At 24.1% G+C, this 27,454-nt stretch overlaps 2 protein-coding genes across 3 annotated transcripts; one reads left to right on the forward strand and one right to left on the reverse strand.

The window, feature by feature from the left end:
* The first annotated feature begins 5,463 nt into the window (after positions 1-5,463).
* LOC128962719 (sodium-dependent glucose transporter 1B-like) lies at positions 5,464-8,917 on the forward strand. Its single transcript, XM_054309122.1, has 8 exons — positions 5,464-5,950; positions 6,284-6,407; positions 7,267-7,425; positions 7,491-7,675; positions 7,755-8,106; positions 8,184-8,416; positions 8,493-8,537; positions 8,663-8,917. The coding sequence occupies exons 1-8, from the start codon at positions 5,573-5,575 to the stop codon at positions 8,915-8,917; spliced, it is 1,731 nt and encodes a 576-aa protein (XP_054165097.1). The 5' UTR covers positions 5,464-5,572.
* Positions 8,918-11,690: 2,773 nt separating this feature from the next.
* LOC128962925 (myelin transcription factor 1-like protein) lies at positions 11,691-27,068 on the reverse strand. Of its 2 annotated transcripts, XM_054309345.1 has the most exons (15): positions 26,827-27,068; positions 24,370-26,538; positions 24,140-24,223; positions 15,735-15,848; positions 15,584-15,611; positions 15,408-15,470; positions 14,842-15,294; positions 14,597-14,752; positions 14,095-14,523; positions 13,795-14,004; positions 13,419-13,481; positions 12,714-12,910; positions 12,253-12,635; positions 11,912-12,156; positions 11,691-11,775 (listed from the first exon to the last, which is right to left on the reverse strand). In XM_054309345.1, exons 2-15 carry the CDS (start codon positions 26,483-26,485, stop codon positions 11,745-11,747), a joined length of 4,572 nt encoding a protein of 1,523 aa, XP_054165320.1. In that variant the 5' UTR covers positions 26,486-26,538; positions 26,827-27,068; the 3' UTR covers positions 11,691-11,744. The 2 variants fall into 2 exon arrangements, with proteins under 2 accessions (XP_054165320.1, XP_054165321.1); XM_054309346.1 differs by lacking the exon at positions 13,419-13,481.
* Between the last annotated feature and the right edge of the window lie 386 nt (positions 27,069-27,454).

Here is a 27,454-nt window from a genome sequence, read left to right on the forward strand (position 1 = left end):
TTAAAAATCCTACGAAAAAGTTTAATAATAAACGATAAGTTTGTCATAATATATTTTTTATTAATATTATTTAAATATTTTTGAAAGTTTTTTTATAACTAATTTTTTTTTTAAAATAAAATCTTTACTTATAATTATATTACAAATGTTTGTACAAAAAAATGTATTACTGATAATACAATTTTTTACAATATAAAATAAACTTTCATTTAATTTAATAACAAATAAAATACAAAATTAATACATTATTTTTTAATAAAATACAATAAACATCTATTTCTATAGATTTTAAGTTTAATTACAAATCATTAATTGTATAAATCTTTTTTTAAATATGCAAATGATTTTTAAATAATATATCATATATTATACTAATATATTTAACATTACTGTAATATTAACAAAAAACAAAACATGTGTTGTTTATATAATAATTATATAATTATTAGTCACAAATCAATGAGTTTGAAACGATAAGTAAATTATTTGTTTCACAATACATTATATCTTGTTTTTTGTCTATAAAAAAGAGACTAATATATTGTATATATGATGTGTCTATTATTGTTAATAATATATTAAATCTATAATAATTTTTTTGTATTTTCAGGTCAATTCACAAGGTCTTTGAGACATTTGTTTTATTGTTTATATACCGTATATATGATAATCACATATTTAAAGATTTTGAACTTATGCTTCAATCAAATTTTTGACATTAATTTTACCACATTTTTTCAACAAAAAAAACAAAAAAAAATATAGCAATTTATCTCATATATATATATTATAAATTATTATAATTTTTACTAATAATTATAGACAAATTTTTTCATAGAGATTTGCATAATTATAGTAATAAATTATTATACAATACTCTATTGTTATAGTTATGTATTGTCAAAGTAGATGTAATTAAATTAAAATGTAATTAAATAAAATAAAAATAAATTATACATTTGTAATAGTTAAACATTTTCATTATAATGTAATAATAAATCACTTACTGTAATAACCTGATAATTAGTTACGTATAAAAAAAATCATAAACCATTTGAAAAAGTTTAAAGCAATTACAATAGATTATTGTATAATCACAATAATAACTAAAATATTGTAAATAAAGTATATGTAAGATAAATATATAGTATTAAATATTATATAATCTTCTATTGATTTATAAAAATAAAAAATAAAAAAATATATATATAAAGATTTTGTTTTAATGATATCTAAGTATTTAAAACTTTTTGGTTTAATAATTAACGAATAATAATAATAATAAGTGAATAGTAAATAATAATCGGAAGTAAACTATAATTAAATTTAGATTTAAGTGTTAAAAGTTCATATGTTTTTTGACAATGCAATGCAAAAGAGTATATAAGTCAGTGATATTTCAAATTAAATCTTTAGTTTCTATCAAATCTATTAAATCCAAAAAATAATAGTTATTTTTGTATTAATAATAATATTAAATTTTATAATGAATTCAAAACAGTTTGTGCTTTTATTTATCATTGTTTTGGTGTGTTTGAGTGCACCTATCAGTGCCCGATATCGGGGAGATATTATCATTGTTGGCGGCGACGGTCTCGGCGGCGGTTTCGGCGGTATGGGTGGACTCGGGTTGGGTCTAGCATTGATGGGCGGTCACGGAGATCTCGTCCTCGGCAAACGTTAATTACATCAACAAAAAATTTGTTATAATTTTTATATATTTTTTAATAATAATTTTTTTTAAATATATTTTTTTACAAAACAATTTATGATTTCAAATAAGACATGTAATAATTTTTATTTTTAATGATACAAAACCTAATAAATACCATTAATATTTGAATTAATCTATTAATTAATTAAAAATCATTTATAATAATAATAATTTTATTTCAATATACACTATAATTATTTATTAATTTTTTAATAGAAAATTTAACAAATGTATTTTATAATAGTTATTAAATTTTAGATTAATTAAATTACAATTAAGTAATAAAAAATTAGAAATAATTAATTAATTATTTTAAACAGTAAAAAGTAGTAATTATTTTTTTTATAAAATTGACAATAAATTAAACAAAATTAATTATTAAAGTTATGCAATAAAATTATTATTGAATTAATTAAATCTAAATCTAAAAACAATAAATTGTTATTATTATAATTAATTGATTGTTAAGCCAGTGTTATGGGTGGTACAGACAGATTGAATCGGTTATGATTTTTGCCACTTTCCACGTCCAACGCTATGCCACACGACCGACGGGTCAGATAACTGATCGACAAAAATACGGCAAACAATAGGCTCGTAGTGACCACAAACAGGACAAATACGGACAGACAGACATATAATTCGCTGAATTCACCGCTGGATTGAAATAATCGACGTAAAGGACGGCCTAAATGGTCGCCATATGAGTGCTCGTAGGATGCGTTCAGAGCACTGATAGTTTCGTTCATTTCATAGTAGTATTGATTTCAAAATTATAGTTAAATTAATTATTATTAATATACGATAATTTGCTAATTACATCATAGATTAAAATATTCTCAAATATAAACAATAATAATAATAATATAAGAAAATCACTTCAAAAAAATTATGTTATTTTTTTAACTAATAGTTGTATTATTATTATTATAGTAGAAATTAAAGGATTCAAAACAAAAAATATTGATTTTTTCTATGTGTTTACAACTTCACCGCTCAAATCATGCGCTCAATTGTAAAGAATATTCTGATTATTCATTCATTACATAACCAACAAAAAAAAGTATTGAAATTTACGATAAAATAGTGTTTTTTAAAATTTTGCGCTAATTTTTTGTTTTATTATTTTTTACAACAAATAAATCATCACCTATTATATTAAGTGTTAACAAATATTTGTTTTTATCAGTTTATTATTTTTACTTAGAAAGTACAGTATATGTAACAATAAAACTTTTTTTAATAAAAATATATATTACTGACATTTATGATGAATTTTTTTTAATATTAAAAATATTACATATTTGTTTTTTTAAACAAAACAGGATTTATTACATCAACAAAGTTATTAATAAATTGTATTAAATCATTACAAATATTTTATGTAATAATTAGTTCACTTATTATACTATTATTAAGTACTGGTAGTACTATTAATAACTTTAGTACTGTTAGCTTTATTAATAATTTATTATGAAATAATATAAACAATTATGCGATTATTTGTGTACTAAACTATAAATATGACTGTAATTAAATTATCGTAAATATAGCACTGAAAAAACACTAATAGTTAATAAAATAATTACATAATAAAGTCAGTAAATATAGAGTTAATTTTTTTTAGTAAATACAAATAAAATGTATTTGATTTAAAACATTTAAGTACAAAGTTTTCAAATGAGTCAAAATTTTATTAAGTTATCAAAATAAAAGTATTTTCCAATGTTTTGCTAATCTTTTATTTTATTATTTTAATTATTTAACTATAAATGGATGTCTAAAAATTATTTGTATTATTTTCTAATAATATATTATACTGTAGTAAATAATATTTAATAAAAAAATATTATTTTAGAAAAAATGATAATTAATTACAATATATGGAAAATTTATATATTGTACATTAATTCATCCTCATATAACTTTATTAACAATTAATTTATTTAAGTTAAACAAATATACTGTATTTTAAACATTATTAATTAAAATGTTCAATGTTTTTAATGATTCACATTTTTTTGATCATATATTATAAATATGCAGTATATGTATTGTAGAGACAATACAATATAGACTATCTTATAATATAATTAAAAAATCAATAAATATGTACACAATTTGCTAAATATTGAATATAATGAGACTTTAAATTAAACAAATACTATGATTAGTACTGTGTGTCTAATGTTAATAATGAAACACATTTACAAGTTTTTATTTATTTAATTTATAATCTATTAATTACTTGTCACACATACACTTGTTTTTTCAATATTAACTATTTTAGAAAATTAACATTTTATAGTTTAAAAAAATTATTAACTATATATATATATAACTTATTTATTTATTATACAATAAATTAAATAAGTATATAGCCCTGTAAAATGAAAACAGTAAACATGTGGCAATGAACTTAAAATTAAATTAAAAAAATTTATTGTTTATTAAATAAATAAATAATTAAACATAAAAAAAATTGCTACTCATTCTTAATATTAATAATATTGATGATAAAAACAATACTAATGATGTTTATACTGAAAATGAATCAAATTTAGCTATTGTTATACTATATAAATAAATATATATATATACAGGTATTTATATTTATATTATGTATTCAAGTGTTTAAACTATGGATTATCTATTAATGTAAAAAACAATTTTATAATTTATTATTTTGTTTTTGTTTACAAAAAAAATATCCCGTTAAAAATAAATGGCTATAAAAAAGGTATTTATTATTTAAATTTTTTTTATGTATTTTTTCATATAAAAAACTAATTTACATCATTAAATTGTATTTCATTTATAATCTATTGAAAATAATAATTGTCATAATAATTATAATCAGCTATAACTATCATATAAATTACAATCTAGGAAACAATTTTATAATAAAGTTTTTTTTAAAAAAAATTAATGATTAAATTTTTACATTTTTATTGCTATGTTTTTCACTAAAAATTTTATTCACGTGAAGGCACGGCATGTCTTTTATATCATACAATCGGTTCATTAAAATTAACAGTTAGATAGATAAACATATAAAAAACTAAATTAGATAAAAAATAAAATTGATAAAAATATTTTAGTTAATATAATATCCATATTTGTATATTTTTTGAAAAAAAATTATTATTATTATTTTAATTATTAAAGCGTGTGTATCTATGTCTGTATTCAATCTTATTATTTTACGCAATATTGTTATTATTTTATCAATTAATTTACCACTTTTTTTTTATATCTTATAGGTTTATAAAATAATAATAATTATATGAAAATAATTTTAATTAGTTTATGACATTTATATCCCTTATATATAATTTTTTATTATTATATATATTGCTTTTTAAATATTATATTATATGTTTTTTAAACATATTAGATGAAAATAACAATAAAATTATTGAAATATTTATAACAATAAAAATTAATTTTTTATTTTAGTTATAAAAGTAAGAAACATCTGTATATAGTTTTCAGTGACATTTTAGCTGTTTAACTGACAGTGTTTTAATTTTGTTTAAATAATTATTATTAAACAATAATTTATTATTATTATTATTTTTATATTATAATATTATTGTATTGTAATCAATAAAAAAAATTGAACAATTCAATTTGGAACTAGTGCAAATTATTTATAATTATTAAATAATAATAAAATATTTTTGTATATATTTATTAGTTTCTAATAAATATTTCAAATTTACTGATTGACTGATTTATAAAAGAGATTTTATGTTTAAATTTTATGCATAAAAAACTTATTATTCTTAACTTTCAAACCATTTCAAGAATACGCCAAAAGTTTCGTCAATTTTGTCTTCATTATCACCGAAGAGAATGAACGGCAGACCCACAGTATTAATGGCACAAAAAAAGACTAATGAATCCAATAATGGTTACACAACAGCACCGGCAGCGACACCGCAGCCACATATGTACGACAAGAATGGATCCAAACATTTGGACAGAAACGAAGAAAGACAGCTATCGGTGATGTTAGCCAAACACAGGACCGACACATTAATTCAAAACAATCTAAACAATGAAAAGCATATTAAGGCTGAATTAGAGACCATTCGCGAAGATCACGAAAGAACGACATCCATAACATCCATACTGTCGTACGGGTCGGTGACGGCCGAAGAGGAAGAAGTGATGTCCAAGAAGTATAAGTATGTGACGGCTTCGGTCCTCTGGTTTTGCTATTTTTCATTGGTTTGTATTATTATTATTATTATTATTATTATTATTATTATTATTATTATTATTATTATTATTATTACTATTCTCACTGTATTTATTAGTTGTTTGAAAGAAAATTGCCATTAAAATAGATAAATACATTAAACAAAAAATAATAATTAAATTAAATTGAAATGTCATGTCTAGGCCTTCACTAAATGTAGGTTATAATTGTTTAGTATGAATATGACATTGGTATCAATAATTGTATTACTAATATATATATATTTATGTTTTGATGAGCTATCATAACAAACGATTAATTAAAAAAAAAATAATAATAATTTAATTTCATTTCATTGTTAGGCATTGAATGACTATATATTTGGTCCAACACTGGCCGAATTGGCCGACATATTGGGCACAACGTTTGAAATGATATCCTATTTTGTAATCATACGGCAAGTGTCCTACACTTTCGGCGCATTAGGTATGACCCTAAAAAAATATATATATAGATATAAATATAAACTAAAAGCAAACTATATGTAAAAATTTATTAGTATATATCTTGATTAAATAAGCTATAATGAGCTAACTATTATTTATAATGTCAAAAAAAAATTACCCAAGTAGAATTATCATATTAGAATTTAAGTACAAAACTATAATATTTTTATCATTAATATTATTATAAAAAATGTATTTTTAAAAATTTTTTTTATTGAGAAAAATACGTTATAAAACAGACTTTTATTTTATTGTTTTAGGAAATCTGGTATTTTTATTAGTAATCTAATTTATATTAAAAAGTTGACTCATAACATATGAGTAAAAATATTTTTATTTTTTACAGCAATTAATAATTACACAATAAGTTTTATAATAACAATAATAATAATAATAAAAATTTTAGTTTATAACATTGAAAAATTGACGGTTGTAAAATAATACTAAATATGGATATAACAATTAAGACAATTAAACTAAATTAGCTATAGTTTTTATAATTAAACAAATAGATGATAACAAATTAATATTATTATAAAAAAAATTAATTACTATTATGTACTGAACATAACTGTACCTTATTTTAGATATGAGATAATTTATTCAACAACAAAAAAATAAATAAATAATCAATTAGTATCATTTAATAATTCATTAGTTTACAAATATTATTTACACAAAATGCTAATTTATTATCAAAAACAAAAACAATTTGTGAAATAATTATTTTAATTTAAACAAAAAATTAAGTTATTATAATAATAATTGGAGGATATTTGACATTTAAAATTAATACATAAATATAAATATTTAAATTTATTTAAAAATCAATTGTTAAGGTGGAGTGGCCTTTAACTATGTGAACCGTCAGTTGGCGTTAATAATATTATTGATAATATCGGCGTTTACTTTGGTCGCCACTCCTTATTCCGGTTCACTCAACGTTTTCTTTATTATCGGTGCTATCAATGGTTTCGCTGCCGGTGCCTGTGATATAGGTATTATTGATATCTATTTAAACAAAACAAATCTAAAATTATTTATCAAAAAATATTTTTATTAGGTTTTCACGTATGGATTATCGAAATGTTTGAGGGCGGCGGCGGACCTCTACTCCAGGCGCTGCACTTTTCATTTGGCATCGGTATTACAATAGCGCCGTCCATAACAGCGGCATTCATATCCAGTGAAGGTGGCTGTGGTGAGGATGAAACTGTAGAAGCAAACGATGGGACCAGAGATCTAACGGTATGTACTGTAAAATATATTTTATAAATTGATTACACAATTATTATATCGTATGTATCAATTAATACCCACATACTAGACCACCACCACTACAACAGTTAAGCCAAAAATCGAGTCTCTACTTTACATACCGTACCTGATTTCGGCCGGCATTGTAGCCATGGGTGGCATTGCATTGTTAGCACTGTTCATATATAAGAAATACCAACCGCCGCGACTACCGCACGCACCGCCAGCTTTTGCCGAAGAGATGCCCACAGAGTTGTCTACTTTGGAAAAGTTTCAGATCTGGAAGGAAAACATCCCGTCATCCTATACGATGACACTCATAGTGTTGGGCTCTTTCCTATTGTTGGCCTACTATGGTCTTGAAGTAACTTATTTTCAATTTATGGCACAATTTATTACATCCACACCACTTCCTATTTATGGTTAGATGAAACAAAAAATATAGTTTAAAAAAATATATAATTACTTACCAGATATATAATTTTCTTTTGATAATTAGGAACAATGTCAGCACTAGTAGAAACAGCTACAGGTGCTGCCTATGCAATCGGTGGCGGCATTAGTATCTATTTATCAATTAAGCTAAGACCGGACCAAATGATTTATTTTAATTTTTTAATCATAAACATTGGTTGCATTTTGTTGATCATATTCTACACGACACAAGTGTCTGTCCTATGGATTGGTAATATATTAGTCGGTTTGGGCTTTTCATCTACATATGCCACAGCTGTATGTTATCTAATAATAATAATAATAATAATAAATTGTAATTAATTGTAATTTTCACCCAAAAAATCTAATACAGTACACATTCCTCGAGCATCACATATCAGTTACCAATGCTATTGGCGTAAGTTATTAATTATTATTAATTCAAAAAAAAATTAAGATTTTGTTTATAACAAACATAAGCTAACATTTAAATTTTTAATCTTTTCGATTAAATTAATGTTTTATTTTATTAAATAATTTCAGAGCCTATTTGTATTGGCCGGGGGTGCGGGCACTGCCATATTGCCGCTATTCCTGCAAAAACTATGCGAAAATTCGTCATCAATCATAATCATGTGTTTTGTTTGTACGGAAATCAGTGCCATTATCTTCGGTGTCCTACACTTTATGACGACTGTCCGCAGCAAAGAGATTGATGTCATCAAGAAAAAGCTGATCAACAATCCGGCCATACTATTGGGTTATCGGGAAAAGTCGTTATCCATACTAACCATTTAGACATTACTTTTTAGGTTAATTTAGGTTAATAATTATATTACTACTTTGTATTATATATTGTTGAGATTTCAAAAAAAAATATTTAACAAATAATTAATTTTTAAAAAAATGTTATTTTTTATACATAAAATAATAATTAAACAAAAAGAGTTTGTTAACAAATAGTTAATATTAGGAAACTATATAAATATTAAAATTGTATTATATATTATATATATCTACTGTGTATAACAATTATACTTATAAAAAAAATTATACTAAACTATAATAATAATAATCTGTATAAATTTACAACTTAACTAATAATATTTATTATAATTATCCAATAAAAAATACTTTAAAAATTAGATATTATTTATATATGTATCATAGTTATGATTATAAATAATAACCAATATTATTATTATTATGAATTTTAAAATTAATTGCTATAATTATTGCTAAAAAAATTGCTAAAATGTTAGTATAGTTATTTTTTACTGTATATATAAAGAGTACTATTTAACACATACTTTAAAAAATGTTTTCAATAGTTGAAAATAAAACTTAATTTTTACGGTATTTGTGATTCAATATTAATATTTTATTGAAAAGTTTTTTGTTTTATACAATTATTCATAATTTTTTTTATCTATCAATTAATTACAATTATAATATTTTGTATCCAATGTGTTGACAAAATTCATAATTATTTTCAAATTACTTTTATATTAATATATTAAATCATTTACAATGATAATAATCATAACATACATTAAATAATAATAATTAATTGCATGCAAAAATGATTTAAATAGCATTATAAGTTATTTAATGTCAATTATAATGGACACACAATTTTGTTTAGAAAAAAATGTTACAATTAATTACTAATTTAATTACAATTGTATTTTGAAAATTATTTATTATTACCCTGTGATTGGCTTTAATTTGTTTTATTAATCAATTTATTAATAAAAATTGTTTTTGTAAGTATATTATACAATACATGTTTAATGTTTGGTGTTTATAATATTTATAATTAGATAAATAATATTAATAATTAATATATTTACATAAATTCATAATAAATAAAACAATTAACAAATTATAAATAATTTATACAAATAAAATATAACAAAATTATGATTTAAGTAATAAATAAATAATTTAAAGAAGATAAACATTGAGCTTAATTAAATTAAAAATAACATAACTGTAATATAAGTACTAATAAACAAATACAAAAAATATACAATAAATTAAATAATTTACATTAATATTGACAATTAATTAATAAGTTATTAATAATAATTTTTAAAAAATTGTATTACATTTTGTAATTAACAACAACATTAATGATTAGACCATAGACTAGATCTATTCATAATAAAATTAACAATAAACCACTTATAGATAATAATTTAATTAATTAATTAATTAATGAGTAATTCATAATTTTTTTGGCCAGTTTGCCATTACCATATATTTTTTGACATTTTAAATATATATATATATAGTTTTTATACAGTTATTTGACATTTTTGCTCAAATTTTGAAACACTATTATTATACTTGTATGACAATAATATTTCATATAATTTTTTGTTGTTGTTAAATAATTATACAAATTAATTGTTTATTGCATTTTTAACAAATATTTCATAATATTATATATATATATGATTTGATAATACTGTATATTGGTTTTTCAAAAAAAAAAAAAATAAAAAATGTCAATAATATATTTAAAGCATCCAGGCCATATGATAATTTTTTTAAAATGATTACAATTTGTTTTTGTTATTTAATTAATATAAGTTTTTTTTACATTATAATAATAGTAAGTACATTTAAATTCACAAATTGTATTATTATTATTATTAATCAATGAAAATGAAGTAAAATATAATATTTTTTCAAAAATTGCCACTAATATCATCTAAATTTTATAAATGGTATATTTTATTAGTGATGCAAATAATTAAATATTAAATAATATTTTATCAAATATTATGTCACATATATTATATTATCAAATTAATACTAATTTTGGTAAACATTTACACTGATTTTTGAAAATCATGTTTTTTATATTTTAAATAAACTCATCTATAATATTGAAAAATTTGTTTTTTTTTGTTAATTGTATATTCAATTTTAAATACTCATTATAATTATATGAATATTTATATGACTGGTATTTTATTTATATTTATATATATGTGAATTGAAGAAAAACTTATTAAGTATTATCACAATTTGTTTTATCATTTAGTGAAAAATTATAAATGTCTATATTTTCCTAAAATTTTTCATTTTGATATATTTTTATATTAATATTTAAATTTAACAATTAGCCATATGTTTTTCATTAAATTAATAATGATTTAGATGTTTGATGTTTTTTTTAAAAATTTCAATTACAAACAATACTTTTGTATATTTTTGTTATTGATGTTGATATAATACTATAGCTAAATTGTTCATTGTCAATTGATTTTTGTTTTTAATAAATACAATTATATTTTTTTAAAAAAAAAAGTTTCTAATTTTTATAAAATAAGAAACTTAATAATTTTTTTCCTGAATAGAGTATATATTATTATTATTTTAAATAAAATTACCGGTAATAATGACTTATAAACTAATTTACATGAGATCTATTATTTTTAAAATAATTTTTTAGTAAATTTGTTGATTAGAGATAGAGATGTCATATTAAAGAGATTATATATATAGTATATATATTGTCCTAAACACCCAAATTACCGATGAATTAGTCAACAAATATCTGCATATAATATATATATAAATGTATTTATAAATCGTGTGAACATTTCTTAGCCTATGAGCGAACCCAACCAGGAGTTTGAGGTCTGAAAATAAACCAAAACATAATTAATTAAAAGTTAATTATTAAAAAAAATATTTGTTTTATTAAGAGAGAGAGAGAGAGAGAGAGAGAGAGAGAGAGAGAGAGAGAGAGAGAGAGAGAGAGAGATGGGGTCTTACATAGCGACAGGAAAGTCCTGTAAGGCCTGTCTGACCGATGAAAAGATTCCTCTATTCTCTTCCTTATAGCTTTCGACACACAATTGTTGTAATTTATTTAGATATGAATCAAAATTGTCGACATTGGGCTTATCATCGGTGAAGTTGGGTATACGGCACTGGTCTAAGAAAGTGATAAAATTATTGCGCAAAGACTCGTAATAGTCGTTCAGTTGAACAGTCCTTTGAGACAAAGAGTGATTTTCCTTAAATACCAACAAATAAAAAAATAATAAATATATTTTTCAAATAACCAATGATTTGTTATCAATTATTATCATTACAAACACGACATGACATACCCTTTCGGATGTCTTCACCTGTTCCTCCATGTGATTGATGTCGAGCTTGAGTTTTAACATTTCGGACTCCATTTTGGTATTATATTCGTTGAGTTCGCTAATTTCGTCGTCCAAAACACGCATATCTTCATGACTGGTGTCCATTAGGGAAACCGACGGCTGTTGTACACCGTTGTTGTTGTTGTTGGTGTCGTAGTGTGAGTACGACATCTGATTGTGCGGTGAAAAGTTGGTTATGTTTATGGTATTTGTTAAGTCATCCAATTTATTCATCGATGCCTTCGACGACTTGAAAACATTGGCGCCGCCGTTGGCTCGGGGACAGCCCGATAGGCTCCGGTGTGTTAGAAAACTACCGGTTGCGTGACCACTACCGTCGCAGCCTTTTATGTGGTAAATAATTTATTTAAAATAAATATATTTTAAGAGTTTAGTCCGCAAATTAAATTTTTTTCATTTACCTGGTGTCGGACAGACCGGACCATCAGTTTTAGACAGTTGTTGTTGAAGTTGTTGGTGTTGTTGTTGTTGTTGTTGTTGTGATTTAACAACAATCCTTTCCGGTAGTCGTTCCTCAATGACGGGCAATACCGGTATGTCTTGCGATATGGATTCGGCTCTCAATTTGATACGATTGGCCACTGGACATCCAGAAGCACTGTTTATATATATAATTATATTATATGTCATTTAAATATTATTTTGTTGTTTAATCGTATAATTGCATTAAAAACAAGCATTAACATATAAAAAATAACAATTACCTAAATAAGCAAATTTTTATACAATTGTAAAATTGTTTTTTAAAAAAAATAAATTATAATCATATTTAGGATATAAAATTAATGAAAAAAAATCTAAATCAATATACATATAATAGATTATTAAATGATTGAATGATTAGAATAACATAACAAATGGATTATACTTTTTTTAGTTATAGTTTTTAATGGATTGAATGGATAATAGTTTTCAAATAAATTTAAATATATGACAAAAATATATGATATATAACAAGCAATATGATATCAAGGGTACGTTTGGTGAAAAATGAAACAATTAAAATAAAACAATATTAACCATTAAATATGCTATTTTTCATATACATATAAATATAATTGTATCCAGGTTATATGATATGTTTATATATATATATATATATCTACCTTCTATGTGAAGTGAATTTGCCAGTTATATGACCCGATCCGTCACAATTGGGCACTGGGCAACTGTGTGTATGTGTGCACCGGTAGGGCACATCATTTAATTAGATAAACAATATGATAGCAAAAGGAAAAGTATGTTAAAAAGCCGTATAATTATAGCCGATATTAAGATAAATTTTTTTATATATATATAAAAAAAGACTAATCATCCAAATTTGTTATCAATATTATTATTATCATTATTATCATTAAATAAAAAAATTGCAAATAATAAACAAATCTAATTTCAAAAATTAAAGTGCTAATGATTTTATACAGTAGTAGTAGTAATAGTAGTAGTAGTAGTAGTAGATGTATGTCCCAGAGTTTTACATACCGAAGCGGTTCGGCGTCCGTTTGTTTTTCAATTTCGCGAACCAACAGTCCCTTCTTTGCCTGTTTAGTTCGCGGACAACCGCTCAGACTTCGATGGCTCGTATAGTTTCCAGTGATATGTCCCGAACCGTCACAACCAATAGTCGGACACTTGAGCTCCTGGTGTTGGGCCTGAACTACGGAACGATCGGCGTGCGGACAACCAGACAGACTGACAGATTTCAATGAAATAAATGATAAAACATTATATAAATATATTGACAACAATGAAATTATAATAATTTTTTTTGTCTAATCAAACCTCCTGTGAGTGGCATAATTGCCTGACACGTGTCCCATACCATCGCAGCCAATAGTCGGACACTGTAGCAGTTCTCTACCATCCCTGACTCGGTTTAGCGATTGTCTCATCATTTTAGATGGAGTCGGACCAGATTCGGAATCACTATAGTCGTCCGTATTATTACTGTACGATCGGACACTCGAACCGCGGGTCGAATCTTCTGGTGATGGACTCCTTAGTGGCAGATAATTGAGGCTTAAATGTGGTGAACAGCTATTGATCTGCGAAGACGTTGATGTCAACAATTGGCCAGAAATGGGTTCATTTTTGACACATAAGTTAAGTTGTGATTGTTGTTGTTGTTGTGAAGTATGAGTTCCCGCAGAGAAATCCAACGGTTCGGTCAAAGGACTCGGCTCTCGATAGTTCGGGTGCTTTGAATAGAGACTAAATAGAGGGAAGAAATATGTCATAAATTATTTAATTATATATAAAAAGCAGAATATTTTGAATTACAAACCACTGTTCAGTCAGTTTGTTGCTATCAATCGGTGTGTCCATTGATGACGAGTTTGAGTCATCACTTTTTGTCGACAAATCGAGAACCGATGGACCCATTTGTCTCTGACCAGCGCCGGGTGAGACCATTTGACACGTGCCATATGTGTGCTCAGACCTGTGAAAATAATTTTAATTTTATAGTAAATGTTAATAAAATAAAAAATGTTTAAATCTTTTTTTATAACAAAATATAAATCTTATTACTTATAGTTTTGTATACTATTCGGAAAGTTGTGTTCAATTTTGTTAATTTTGGCCAAAATTGGTCGACAATACTGTTGCTGTTGTTGTTGTTGCTGTGATTGTTGAACACTAGTAGCCGTCATGTTTGCTGTCATCGGGTACTCGGACTCGGACTGTGGTTTGCTATACTTTTCCAGCTCTTTGGCCAGATTGGTGCGCGGCGTCGCATAACTGGCCGATTGGCCTGAGTTGTATTTTCCGGCCGGTATGTCCAACTGTTTGACAAAACACATCGGTCGCAGTACACGATCCGATGTGGTCATTACGGGCGCACATATCGCCGGCGATACCGATGCCACTGACAACGGTGGTGTGGGTGTGGCGGGCGACAAACAACTGGTGGGAACAGTTAGTTTGGGAGTCTTATCCTTTTGGCTAATCTTGTCCAATGCGGCCAATGGACAACCAGAAAGACTGTAAATTGTTTTTTTTGTGAACACAAATCGTATTATTAAGCAATACATTCATACAAAATAATTATACTATTTATTTATATAATGTATTTATAATATTGTATTAGGACTGACCTGCGATGAGAATTGCGCGATGAGTTGACATGTCCTCTGCCGTTACATCCCGGTGTTGGACACCTATTGGATAAATAATCATAATTATATATATATATATATATGATATATATATACAAAAATATTTAAGCAAAAAATTTCAATAAATTTAATATAGGATACTATTTAACACTTACTTTAATATTGTTTCGTGCATTGCTAGTACTGTGAATAATAAAATTATTTAAAAAATAATGATTAGTAATTTTCATTAATTATATCAATAAATTAAATTTTATTTTTAAAAAAACTTTTTTTTTTGTTAAATAATAATAAACTTTTACTAACTTTCTGGTGTTATTTGACTTTTTCGCGGACAACCCGATAGACTTCTATGATGTGAGTATAGACCAGTAGAATGACCCGAACCATTACATCCCGGTGTCGGACATTTGTTATCGCCTAATATTTATTTATTAATAATTAAATAATTGAAATCTAAATATTTAAGTTTTTGTTTGCTAAAAAATATGTTCAAAACATTATTATTATTAAATTTATTAAATAATAATTTTAGAAACTTAATTAGAGAGATAAAAACTTAATTAGTATTATTATTATTTATATTATTAATAATGATAAAAATTTAATTATATTATTAATGACAATAATATTGTATTATTATTAGTAGTATACAGTTTTCTAGACATTTTTATACATTTAAAGATTAGTAATAAAATTTACATTTACTCCATAAATTTTATTATATTATTTTATTAATACAATGCATAAAATATTGCGATAATATACAGTATTGATATAATAATAAAAGTTAATAATACTATTAACGGTAATAATTTTTAAAAAGTAAATCGGAAACAAATTATATGTAAAACTGATAATAGTTGTGTGAAAAATAAAAATTATCACAAATTACTGAAAACAAAGAATTGTTTTTCGTTTTACAATTGCTATTCAGATATAAAAATTTTTCATTTAATATAACTCTTTTTAATACACTTTTCAGACCGTAATTATAAATGAAGTGAATATAATTTGATAATAAAACACACAAATGTTTTCATGTTTTTAAAACCATAAACAAGAGATATTGAGTAACACATACACATAGAAAGAGAGACAAATATTATATATATATACTGTTTAATAAAAAACATTGACTTTAATTGAATAGATTTTTGTTAATTTAGAAATCGCATTAAAATACTATTAATTTTTTATATATAAAAATATATATAAAAACTATACTAAATGTACTGTAACTCTACTGTACTACAGACCAGTAGTTGATTTACAATGATTTTATAATAATAATAGCACCGGGAGTTCATCACTGTTTGCGCTGTGAAAAGAGTTATGTTTGTATTGTATAATAATTTACAATATATATTATATATGTATATAAGAGCATAAAATATTGAATATATATAGACTGTATATAAAAGTACTGTAATATTATTGTATGATATATGCTATGTATGTATTAATAGAGTGCGAGTAAAATTAAGGGACAAAACAATGAGTTTTAGGAAATTAATGTTTTATTAAAGGATCAAATGATCGCTAAAATGAGATAAACTTTATGATAATAATAATAATAATATAAATATTTTTGCAGCCGTTTGTGCTCAAAGAGTTAAATAATGGGCAATAAATACATTATTTAAATATTAACTTATATTTTTATGTACAATATATATACATATACTGTAGTTTTATAAATATTCTGTATTATACTTCATTAATTTTTAGGCTGTCATATATATATATATATATATATATATATATATATATATATATAATATTAAAACTGATTTTTTTTGTTTTTGTTACAAACAACACATAGACTATAATTTATATATTTTTGGTGACTTTGATAACAACCAATTTATAAATATTATTATACATTATAAAATAATCTATTGTTATTAGTGTTATTATTATTATTAATAATAATAATAACAAAAAATAATAATAAAGAAATATAATTAGTTTTTTATTTTATTTTTTTAATCAATTAGGTGACACCAAAAATTTGTTTAATGATAATTATTTTTATTATAAAACTTTCGTAACCAAAAATTTCTATTAAAAAAACTATGCTATTTTAATAGTTTGTTTTTTTAATTAATAATATATCTAATTTTATACAATAAATAACTAAATACTAACTACTTTTATAAGTTTTGTATATTTATTTATCGGATTAAAACAAAAATAATGAAATTTAAAAATAAACTCGTAATAATGTATTACTAAATATATAAAACTTACAATTATTAATAAATAAACCATAAATTAAGGATTTTGTCGCATAATTATATGATATAACAACATAAAAATAAATTTATTTAAAAATTTTAATTTTATGTATATTAATTTTTAACATTTTAAACAAAAAATACATATTTACTAATAATTAAAGTTAAATAATAAAAAAATTACTATTAAACAACTTATTGTTAGTTAATTAATAATTTAATTTCTAAAACAAGTTTAGCGTTTAAAACAATTTTCACTGTATAGCATACGTGTATTTTTTTAAAAAAGTAATCGTTTTTAACAACATTTAAATCTAATATAACCAAAAAATCACTAAACTTGATATTATAATTTATAATACATGAGTAAACTTTTTTTAACAGAAAAAAAAACTAAAAATATTGTCTAAAATATTAATATATGATATTTTATGTTATAATTTTCAACTTTTAAAAAAAAAAGTTTTAAATATTGAATATATCAAATATATACTGTATATGAAGCAACTAGTTATACTGTAATACTATATTAAATATTGATTAACTAACTTTTTTTGTCAACTATTTCAACAAAATTATTAAATATTTATTCAAATGATATAAATATTGTATAAATAGTAAACATATTTTCAATTCAATATAATAATAATAATAATGAAAAATGATTTGTTTATTGCCATACCTTGAATGTTATAAAGATTATTGAAAGCACTCGATTGAAGCAAATTCCACCAAAAAGTGTTAAACATTTTACATTTATAGGACAATATATTTGTTAATTAAGTAATATATATTTTTTGTTGTCAATTATTTATTTAATATTTAAATAGTTTTTGATAATTAATCACTTTTTTGTTAGAAAAGTTTTTTTAAAAAAAAGGTTTTCAAATTAAATAGTTTTCTCATTTAAACATTGATACACAAGATTTTATATTATTGTACTTTATATGTAATAAAATGTTTGACAAAACTTATTAAAAAAAACCTTTAAACTATAAAATCAAACAAATGTCAAGAAAAAAAGTTAACTTTATTTATATATTTATGATAAAAGTTTAGAGAATATTGAAAAAAAACAAATATTAATACATTATTTATAAGAGTTGTATATTTAGTCAAAAAAACAATGCGATTAAAATGTTTCAATAATTTAAAAGCAATTTAAATGTTGTTTGCTTTTTATGACAAATATATGTCTAATTTTAAACAACATTGCAAACAAAGATTTATATACCAAAACTATATAACTATATATAAAAATTTATATACATATATAGTACAGTATATACCGTATGACACACACATGTATTTTATAGTTTTCATAAATCCCTGTCCCTATCGCTCATATACTTCATCGCTCATATAGTCTACTATACATTTGTAGGTCCTATTGTTTATCACCGTTTGATTATACAATAGGAGAGAGCCATCCATTCATCCAATCAGAGGCATAGCAGTGCAAAACAATACAGTATTTAAGCTAATCATTGAATTTTTAAACATTACTATTATTATTGGTATTATTATTATTATTATTATAATATTATCATTACTCAATAACTAACTCTCTTTCACATATTATCATCACATTTGAAAATATAGTAATTTAAAACTATAATATTATTTTGACTAAACTAAAACTAATAATAATAATAATAAAAATAATAAACTATTTATGATGTAACTTAAAAATTTTCTATAATAATAATAAAATGAATTTACGTTTTGGGATTTGTTTTCAATACTTTTATAAAAGCTAAATGTTTGATGGCTTATAATAATAATAATATATATAATACATGTATATTATTATTATTATTATTAATATTAATAAAGTAAAACTTCATTTATCCTCACTTTCCTTTGCTTTCTATATTTATATAATCTATTAAAATATTTTTATATATAAATTTCTATAGCATATAAAAGTGTTAAATAATGAATAAATATGAGTAATAAATTAATCACTGATCTCTCTCTCTCTCTCTCTCTCTCTCTCTCTCTCTCTCTCTCTCTTTCACTCACTCACTGATATCACAAGTTTGCAGTCAAACCAACAAATTATTAGCGAAACATAATATACTAAAAGGTATTAATGATAAAAATGGAAATGAATATCAACTTTTTAAAAATAAATATATTATTATTATTATTAATTAATGCACATTTAGCTTAACAGAAATCATTTTCATTAATAATAATGATATTATTAACTGATTATTATTGTTATAATTAAAACATATATATATATATATTAAAAACAAAACAGGAAAATATAGAAACAATATGTTTCTGAGGTCTCTCTCTCTCTCTCTCTCTCTCTCTCTCTCTCTCTCTCTCTCTCTCTCTCTCTCTCTCTCTCTCTCTCTCTACTAAACTATAGATTTATTGATAAGTTTCGTCAAACATTTTGGTGGTCCAATAAAATTACATTTTGTTACCCCCAAAAAATAAAATAAAATAAATTTTTCTGTAATTTATTTTATTTATTTTTTGTTGTTGAAAATTACACTTTTTTTGGTGACACAAAAGAAAATATTGGAAAACCTTTTTCCAACTATTATATTATTATTATTATTATTTTGTTTGATAATAATTTTCAACTGAAAAACTATTTTGCAATCAACAAATAATATATGGTATCAATAATACTGTACTAAAGTAGTGTATAGTTGCAGATCAACAAACAAAAAAATGTTTCGATAAAATTCAAAGTATTTTTCATTTTTGGATATATTTCTATTGACGGGTAGGAGTGGTTAGCTAACTGTTCATCCTTTTATCAAATCTATTGTTTAGTTGTATATATAAATGTGTGTATGTATGTATGTATGTGTGTGTGTGAGTAATTGAATGAGAGAGAGAGAGAGAGAGAAAGAGAGAGAGAGAGAGAGAGAGAGAGAGAGAGAGAGAGAGAGAGAGAGAGAGAGAGAGAGAGGTCTCCCTTATATTTAGTTTGTATGAGATTTTTAAATAGAAAATTTGATTTCATATTAAATTTTTCACAGGAAATTATCAAAACATTTTTAGTAAATTGTATATATAAATAAATAAATTGATTGTCCAAAATTTAATTACAAACTAATCATAACTAATATATAAAATTTATAATAGACATATACACAAAAAAACTATAATAATTGAAACATTTTGTCATTTAATTTCTTTTAATATCCATATATAGTTATGTCATTTTACTTTTTCCTTATATAGGAATATATATATAAAATTTATATATAAAGAGTAAATATACGGAATCTTTCAGGAAATCACAAAAAATTGTTATTCAAAAAAAATAATGTTATTTTTGACAAAATTTCTCGTAAAAATTATATTATCACAATAAAAAGAGATTAACAAATAATAATAATATTTCTTAAGAAAAATAATTTATATATAATATAAAATCATAAAATATAAAAAACAATTCATTAGAAATCTTGATTTGCTTTCCAAATTAAATTAAGTTTCAAATATAAGTTATATTATAATCTATTTAATATTTAATCATTAGTAGACATTCAATTAATATATAATCAATTAATATTATTTACTATAAGTATTCTGTGTGTAAAATCTCACATATTTTTCATAAAATAAATGATTTTTTTTTTGATAAATTAAGATTTTGAAATCTTTAATATATTATATTCATTAATAAATTTATAATAAAAAGAAATAAAATTTATATACTATTTATAATATGTAATATTTAATAATAATAAAAAATTAACTAATCTAAATTATATAATGTTGATGTCGATTAACATTCCGTTAAATAATTAAAATAAATAATTAAAAATTTATAGCTAAAAATAAAAAATTTTATATAAATATATAGACGTATTATAGATATACTAAAAACATTAATATTTTATTATAATATAAAATAATATTGTTATAAATTATTATGATTATTATACATAATAATTTAATGTATAAATTTAAAACAAACTAATATTATATATCTGTTTATTATTATCTTGATAATTAAATAAATTATTTCTCAAAATTTAAATTATTTGTAATATGGTTATCAAATAAAAATTGGATTTCAATAGAAATTTTATAAATAACAATTCACTAAATATAAATATTACAAACACACACACAATCTATCAATGATAGTCAACCACAAAAAAATTTCACACAAAAATATATATAATTTTTTAAAACCTATTGAATGTCTAAAAAAAATATTTTCAACTATAATTTAGTCGATAAAAAAATTCTTTACTTATGTTATTTCAAGAATATACTGATAAACTTTAAATTGATATCAAATATTATAGATTTTTAGCAATTTTATAATAATAATAATAATAATATTTACTGAATTCAATACATTTTACTTATTAGTTATCTGTGATATATACTAGTAGTAGTAGTAGTAGTAGTAGTAGTAGTAGTAGTAGTAGTAGTAGTAGTAGTAGTAGTAGTAGTAGTAGTACTGTAGTTGTGATTTTTGTTTGAAAATATTTTTGGTAAAATATTTGACTAAAATTTTTTAAAGAGAGAGAGAGAGAGAGAGAGAGAGAGAGAGAGAGAGAGTTGTCAAACTATTTTGCCATTCATGACATACCAGTGTCACAGTTTAAAACCAAACATTTTTCAAATATTTCATATAATAACAAATCAATGGATGTCAATGTGATGGCTAATGTTTGAACAAAATAGTTTAAATTTTAATGTTTATGTGGGTGTGTATGAAATAATTTGCTTATATATATAATATACTGTAGTTAATTAAGTCAATTATTAATAATTATTCTAAATAATAGAAATTAAAAAAAACAACTAATAATAATAAGTCTATTGAATTCAAAAATTTTTCTTTAAGTTAAAACTATTGAACAATTACTTTAAATAGCATTTGACGCCAATAGCTGTCAGTACAATAGCCATAGATTTTTATTGTTAATAATAAAATAACAGTATTTAAAGTATAAAACAAAATGCACAGAATCGGCTCATAAGTTTGTTTTTGCATTCAAATAACTTATTAATATTTTAACATTAATTTCAAGTAAAACTCTCTCTCTCTCTCTCTCTCTCTCTCTCTCTCTCTCTCTCTCTCTCTCTTCCTCTCCCTTTTCCTAATGCCTTAACATTTTTGTTTAACTAATTTACAATTAATGCAAATTATTTTTCTTTACGATTTTCTTTTTTATACATAATATTATTATTATATATATAAGTTTAATACATGAAAAGCAAAGCCGTGAGCCGTGTGTTTGATGAAAATTGTAGGCCTAATTAGGATGGCATAACATTTTCAAGTAGTATTTCAAGACATACATACATACACACACACACACACACACACACACACACATACATACATACATACATACACACATGATATGATGCACCAGCAAAAAACAACTTATCATATATTTATAATAATAATTAGGCATATTTTTAATTAACGCTTTAATAAATTAAAAGTCTAATTTTGGTTAAATTAGATTTTTGTTGTTGTTGTTGGTGTTGTTGTTAATACACATTTACAAATATATTATATATATAATATACTGTATTACAATTATATTTGTAATAAATAAATTTTAATTAATTTTTATTTATAAGATTTTATTTTAAAATTTCGTATCACGTTTAATACTATATATATATTCGTCTAATGCTAAAATTATTAATAATATATTTTTGGTTATTATTTGATTATTATTAATTTTTAATATACAAAGTTACAAATTACTAAAGTAAATAATAATAATAATAATAATAATTTTTCTGAAAATCATACAATTTCGAAATCTACTTAAATAAAAATTAAAAAATAAAATAAAATTATCAGCTAAAAGCTAATCAAATGTCGGGAATTTGACATTTAATTTATGCTTTTAAAAACCTAATTTAATAGAAACCATAGCTTACTAAATAAGTACTGTATAAATATATACTTTGTTTTTATATAAACATTAATTTATATATATATATATATATATACAGAAATACAGTGTTTTTTTAATTTAGTTAATCATCATTTTCAGTATACAATCATAATATATATATATATATACTGTATATATATATATATATACATAATATATATAGTCATATAAAATATGCCGACAAATGACGTGACGGCGCAAGACTTGGTCTTTATTAATCAAATGCAAGAATTGTTGCATTTTTGTTGTTTTTGTTTTATATTTGCATTTTAAATGTTAATGATTTCAATATAATAATAATAATAATAATTAACAAAAAAAATTAAAAAAATTATAGAAAGCTCCGAAACTTCGCAATTTATCATTTCATAATATACTATAAATATATCAATACTGTATATACCGGTACTATACTAGTAAATTATTTGCGCTATTAGTTAGTTATCATTATTAAAAAATTATATATTATAAATAACATAACCTAAAGCATTGGTAGTTTTTTTTAAATAAAAAAAGCTAACACTGGTGTTGGTGGCCAGTGGTTACTTGTACTCACCTCCCTTTCCTTCGGGATCTGGCGAATGCAGTGATCGTCTTTCACACGATGGCGAACGTATCGATTGGCCGCCACAAGATTGACCTATAGATTGGTGACACACACACACACACGCAATACAAAACAATAGATTTTTTTTAGTATAAATATATATATATAAAAAAATATTGTCAGAAAAAATCAATCAATGATTAGGTATGATCTAAGAAGTTATGTGTTTGTCTACTAACCTGATGGAGGACTGCCTGGAAATGACAGATTGGATGCACTGGTCATTGTCTCGTCTTCCTGATATTGGCTGCTAATACCAGTCGACGTCGACATTACTAATTGCTGTCCACTAGTAGTTGTCATTAGATTTTGGTGACAAATATTCATAGCTGTCGTCGCCGTCGTCGTTGTCGACTCGTTTGGCGCCTCTTTTGTCGACATGTATGTACCGGTTGTCGACTGACAGCTAACCGGCGATGATATACTACTGTCCATCGATTTTTGATACTTACAGTCAAAGTATGTACGCTCCGGTGTCTTGGCTTTGAATGCACCAAAACTTTGACTTTGAGCGGAACTACAGTATTGTTGCTGTTGTTGTTGTTGTTGTTGTGCTTTCATGAGCTGATTGTGACCGCTATTATCCATAAGACACAAGCCTTTCGGAAACTGTTCTTCACTTTTGATGTATTGTCTTTGACCGACCGTTTCCGCCACATTAGTAGTAGTAGTAGTAGGCCTTTGATCTGAACACGACTTTTGATGTGGCGTTGACTGAGCTAAATGTGCGATCATTGGCGCCATAAGCGAACAACCGTTGTTTCCATTATTATTATTATTAGCAGAACTTTCCTCGTAATTGGTTCGCTGTTGTTCATCACTATACATGTCGTCTTCAGTATCATTGTCCTCATCATCATCGGTAACGTCATTATTCTCATTAATATTATTATTATTATTATTACAATCTTTTTGTTGTTCCTGACTTTGATTTGACTGTATGTATGCATTGCACTGTTCCTCGATTTTCATCAGATTCTCCATTGCATTGAAATTGTTTTGACTTTTGTTTTGGTTGTTGTTGTTGTTGTTGTCGTCATCAGTAGTAGTCCCGATCTCTTGATATGAATGCCTCTTATTATTATTATTATTTGGATCATTGATCTCATCAGCAGTGGTCGTCGTCTCATTGATAGTCGATACCGACGCCCGACTATCGATGGGACTAAAGTTAACATTTTCGTCGTGACTACCGTCGGGTGTGACGGGCGGCGAATTGTGTGGCGACGGTTCCGATAGACTGCCGCAAGAACTGGATGAAGCGCTGAGTGTGACCACGTCTTTCCATGCATTGGCCACACCATCTGTAGCGCACTTTTCCTGTTTCTCCGACTCTTGTTTCTTAGCAAACAAATTCTCAAACATTGGTTTATCCGTTTCATCGACATCTTCCGTGTCCGTGTCGTCGGCATTGATATCGATATCACCGGTCAGACTTCTGAGCGCTGCCTCCGCTTCCTGAATACGTTTGGTGTCTTCGTCCATACCCTCTAACTGTTGTGGACTTAAATCGTCAAAAATTTCGTCCAATTTTTCATTTGAATCATTAGAATAGGTGTCAATCGACGGCTCATAAATTGTAATCTTATTTGCAATCGCTTTGGACCTACTTTTTGCAACATTTGCGGCTCGTGTCTGGATATTGTGATCACGACCTCTGGCTCCAGACTTGGCTAATGCCGTCGTAGTCGTCGTCGACCTATTTGTTGCCGTCGTTTGTCCGGTCGATGCGATTGCTGTTGACTTAGTCGTCGTCGTAGACGATGTCTGCTGTAACTCTTGTTTACTGCAATTACTATCTTTTGATCGCTTGTGGTGTTGATTACTAGTCGTTGTAGTCGTAGTTGTTGTCGTTGGACGTGACGAACGTGTCGATGTCGTTGAGGGACAACCAGTGGTACTGTCATTATTATTACTGTTATTATTATTATTATTATTATTACTTCTATTACTTATATTTGACTTCTTTGTTGTATTTGTTTTACTTAATTGTTTAGATTTATTAACGGTATTAACAGTTTTTGCGCTATTTTTACTATTATTATTATTGGCATTACTTGATTGCACTTTTGTTGAGGTATTACTAGTATTATTAGTATTACTTAAATTATATTTAGTTCCGGCTCTAGTATTCCTGCCGTGAGTGACCACTGGCTCCGGTTCGCTACTTTTGCCCCGTTTTGTGGCCGCACTTGTCGTCGTCGTCGTAGCCGTCGTTGTTGTTGTAGTCGCCGTCCGATGCGGACTCTGACTCGTAGTTTCCGTTTGCCGTCGTTTGGCAAAAGTTTTGGTCATTTTTGTTGATATATTGTTGTTTCACTATTCACTCACTCATACAACAGAATATTCTTTAATTCCCGAAAAAAGAAAAACAAACAAAACAAACAAAGTTGTAATAAACAAAAATAAGATTTATATATATATATATATATAAAATGCTAAATATTATACTATTATTGTTATTATTATTATTATTTTATATAATATTTAATAATTTAATCTTTATTTCTTTCTTTCAAAAAAGGCATTGATCTTTGCAGTGATAGATCTATTGCCCAAAAAAAAAATTATTTTATTTTTTTCTTGCTTTTCAAATCAACTAATAGTAATCAACTCAATCAGTAATATTAACTCACGTTTTTTGGCTTTGGTTTACGTTTTTCAGATCACTTGTTATATCCTATAAATATATATATATATTGCAAACACACTGTCTCTCTATCTCTATCTCACTGTATATGTCTATTGCTTTCATATCTCTTCTCCATCGATGTTAATGTAAAGTCATTATCCAACTGTGTGTATGTGTGTGTGCTGTATGTGTATACTTGTGTGTGTGTGTGAGCTATATATTAGTTGCGAGTGACCAACCAGTGCAGCACCCGATGGGTCACATACTTGGCTTAACTGAATAAATCAAATAAGGAAAGGCAAGAAATTTATATATAGATTAGTTATATATATAAATATTATATTATATTATATATATATGTAGTCAATTGTAAGACTTATCAATAAATAAAACCTAAATTTTATTATTTGCTGAAAACTATGCAATGATTAGTTAAGCAATAATAACAATAAATACTTTTATTTTACAATAAAAATAATATAAAGAAAAAAACTTTAATAATATACTATTACTGTAAAATTTATATATATATATATATAGTTAATCAATAAATACAGTATATCGCAAACGTTTATTATACAAATTTTAAATACAAACATAATCTAAAGTAAATATTTTAGACTTATTCAATA

The sequence above is a fragment of the Oppia nitens genome, unplaced genomic scaffold (genome assembly GCF_028296485.1).
Source record: "Oppia nitens isolate AA-2021 unplaced genomic scaffold, nextdenovo-longstitch-racon4-pilon3 scaffold6_pilon_pilon_pilon, whole genome shotgun sequence".
NCBI classification, from domain to species: domain Eukaryota; kingdom Metazoa; phylum Arthropoda; class Arachnida; order Sarcoptiformes; family Oppiidae; genus Oppia; species Oppia nitens.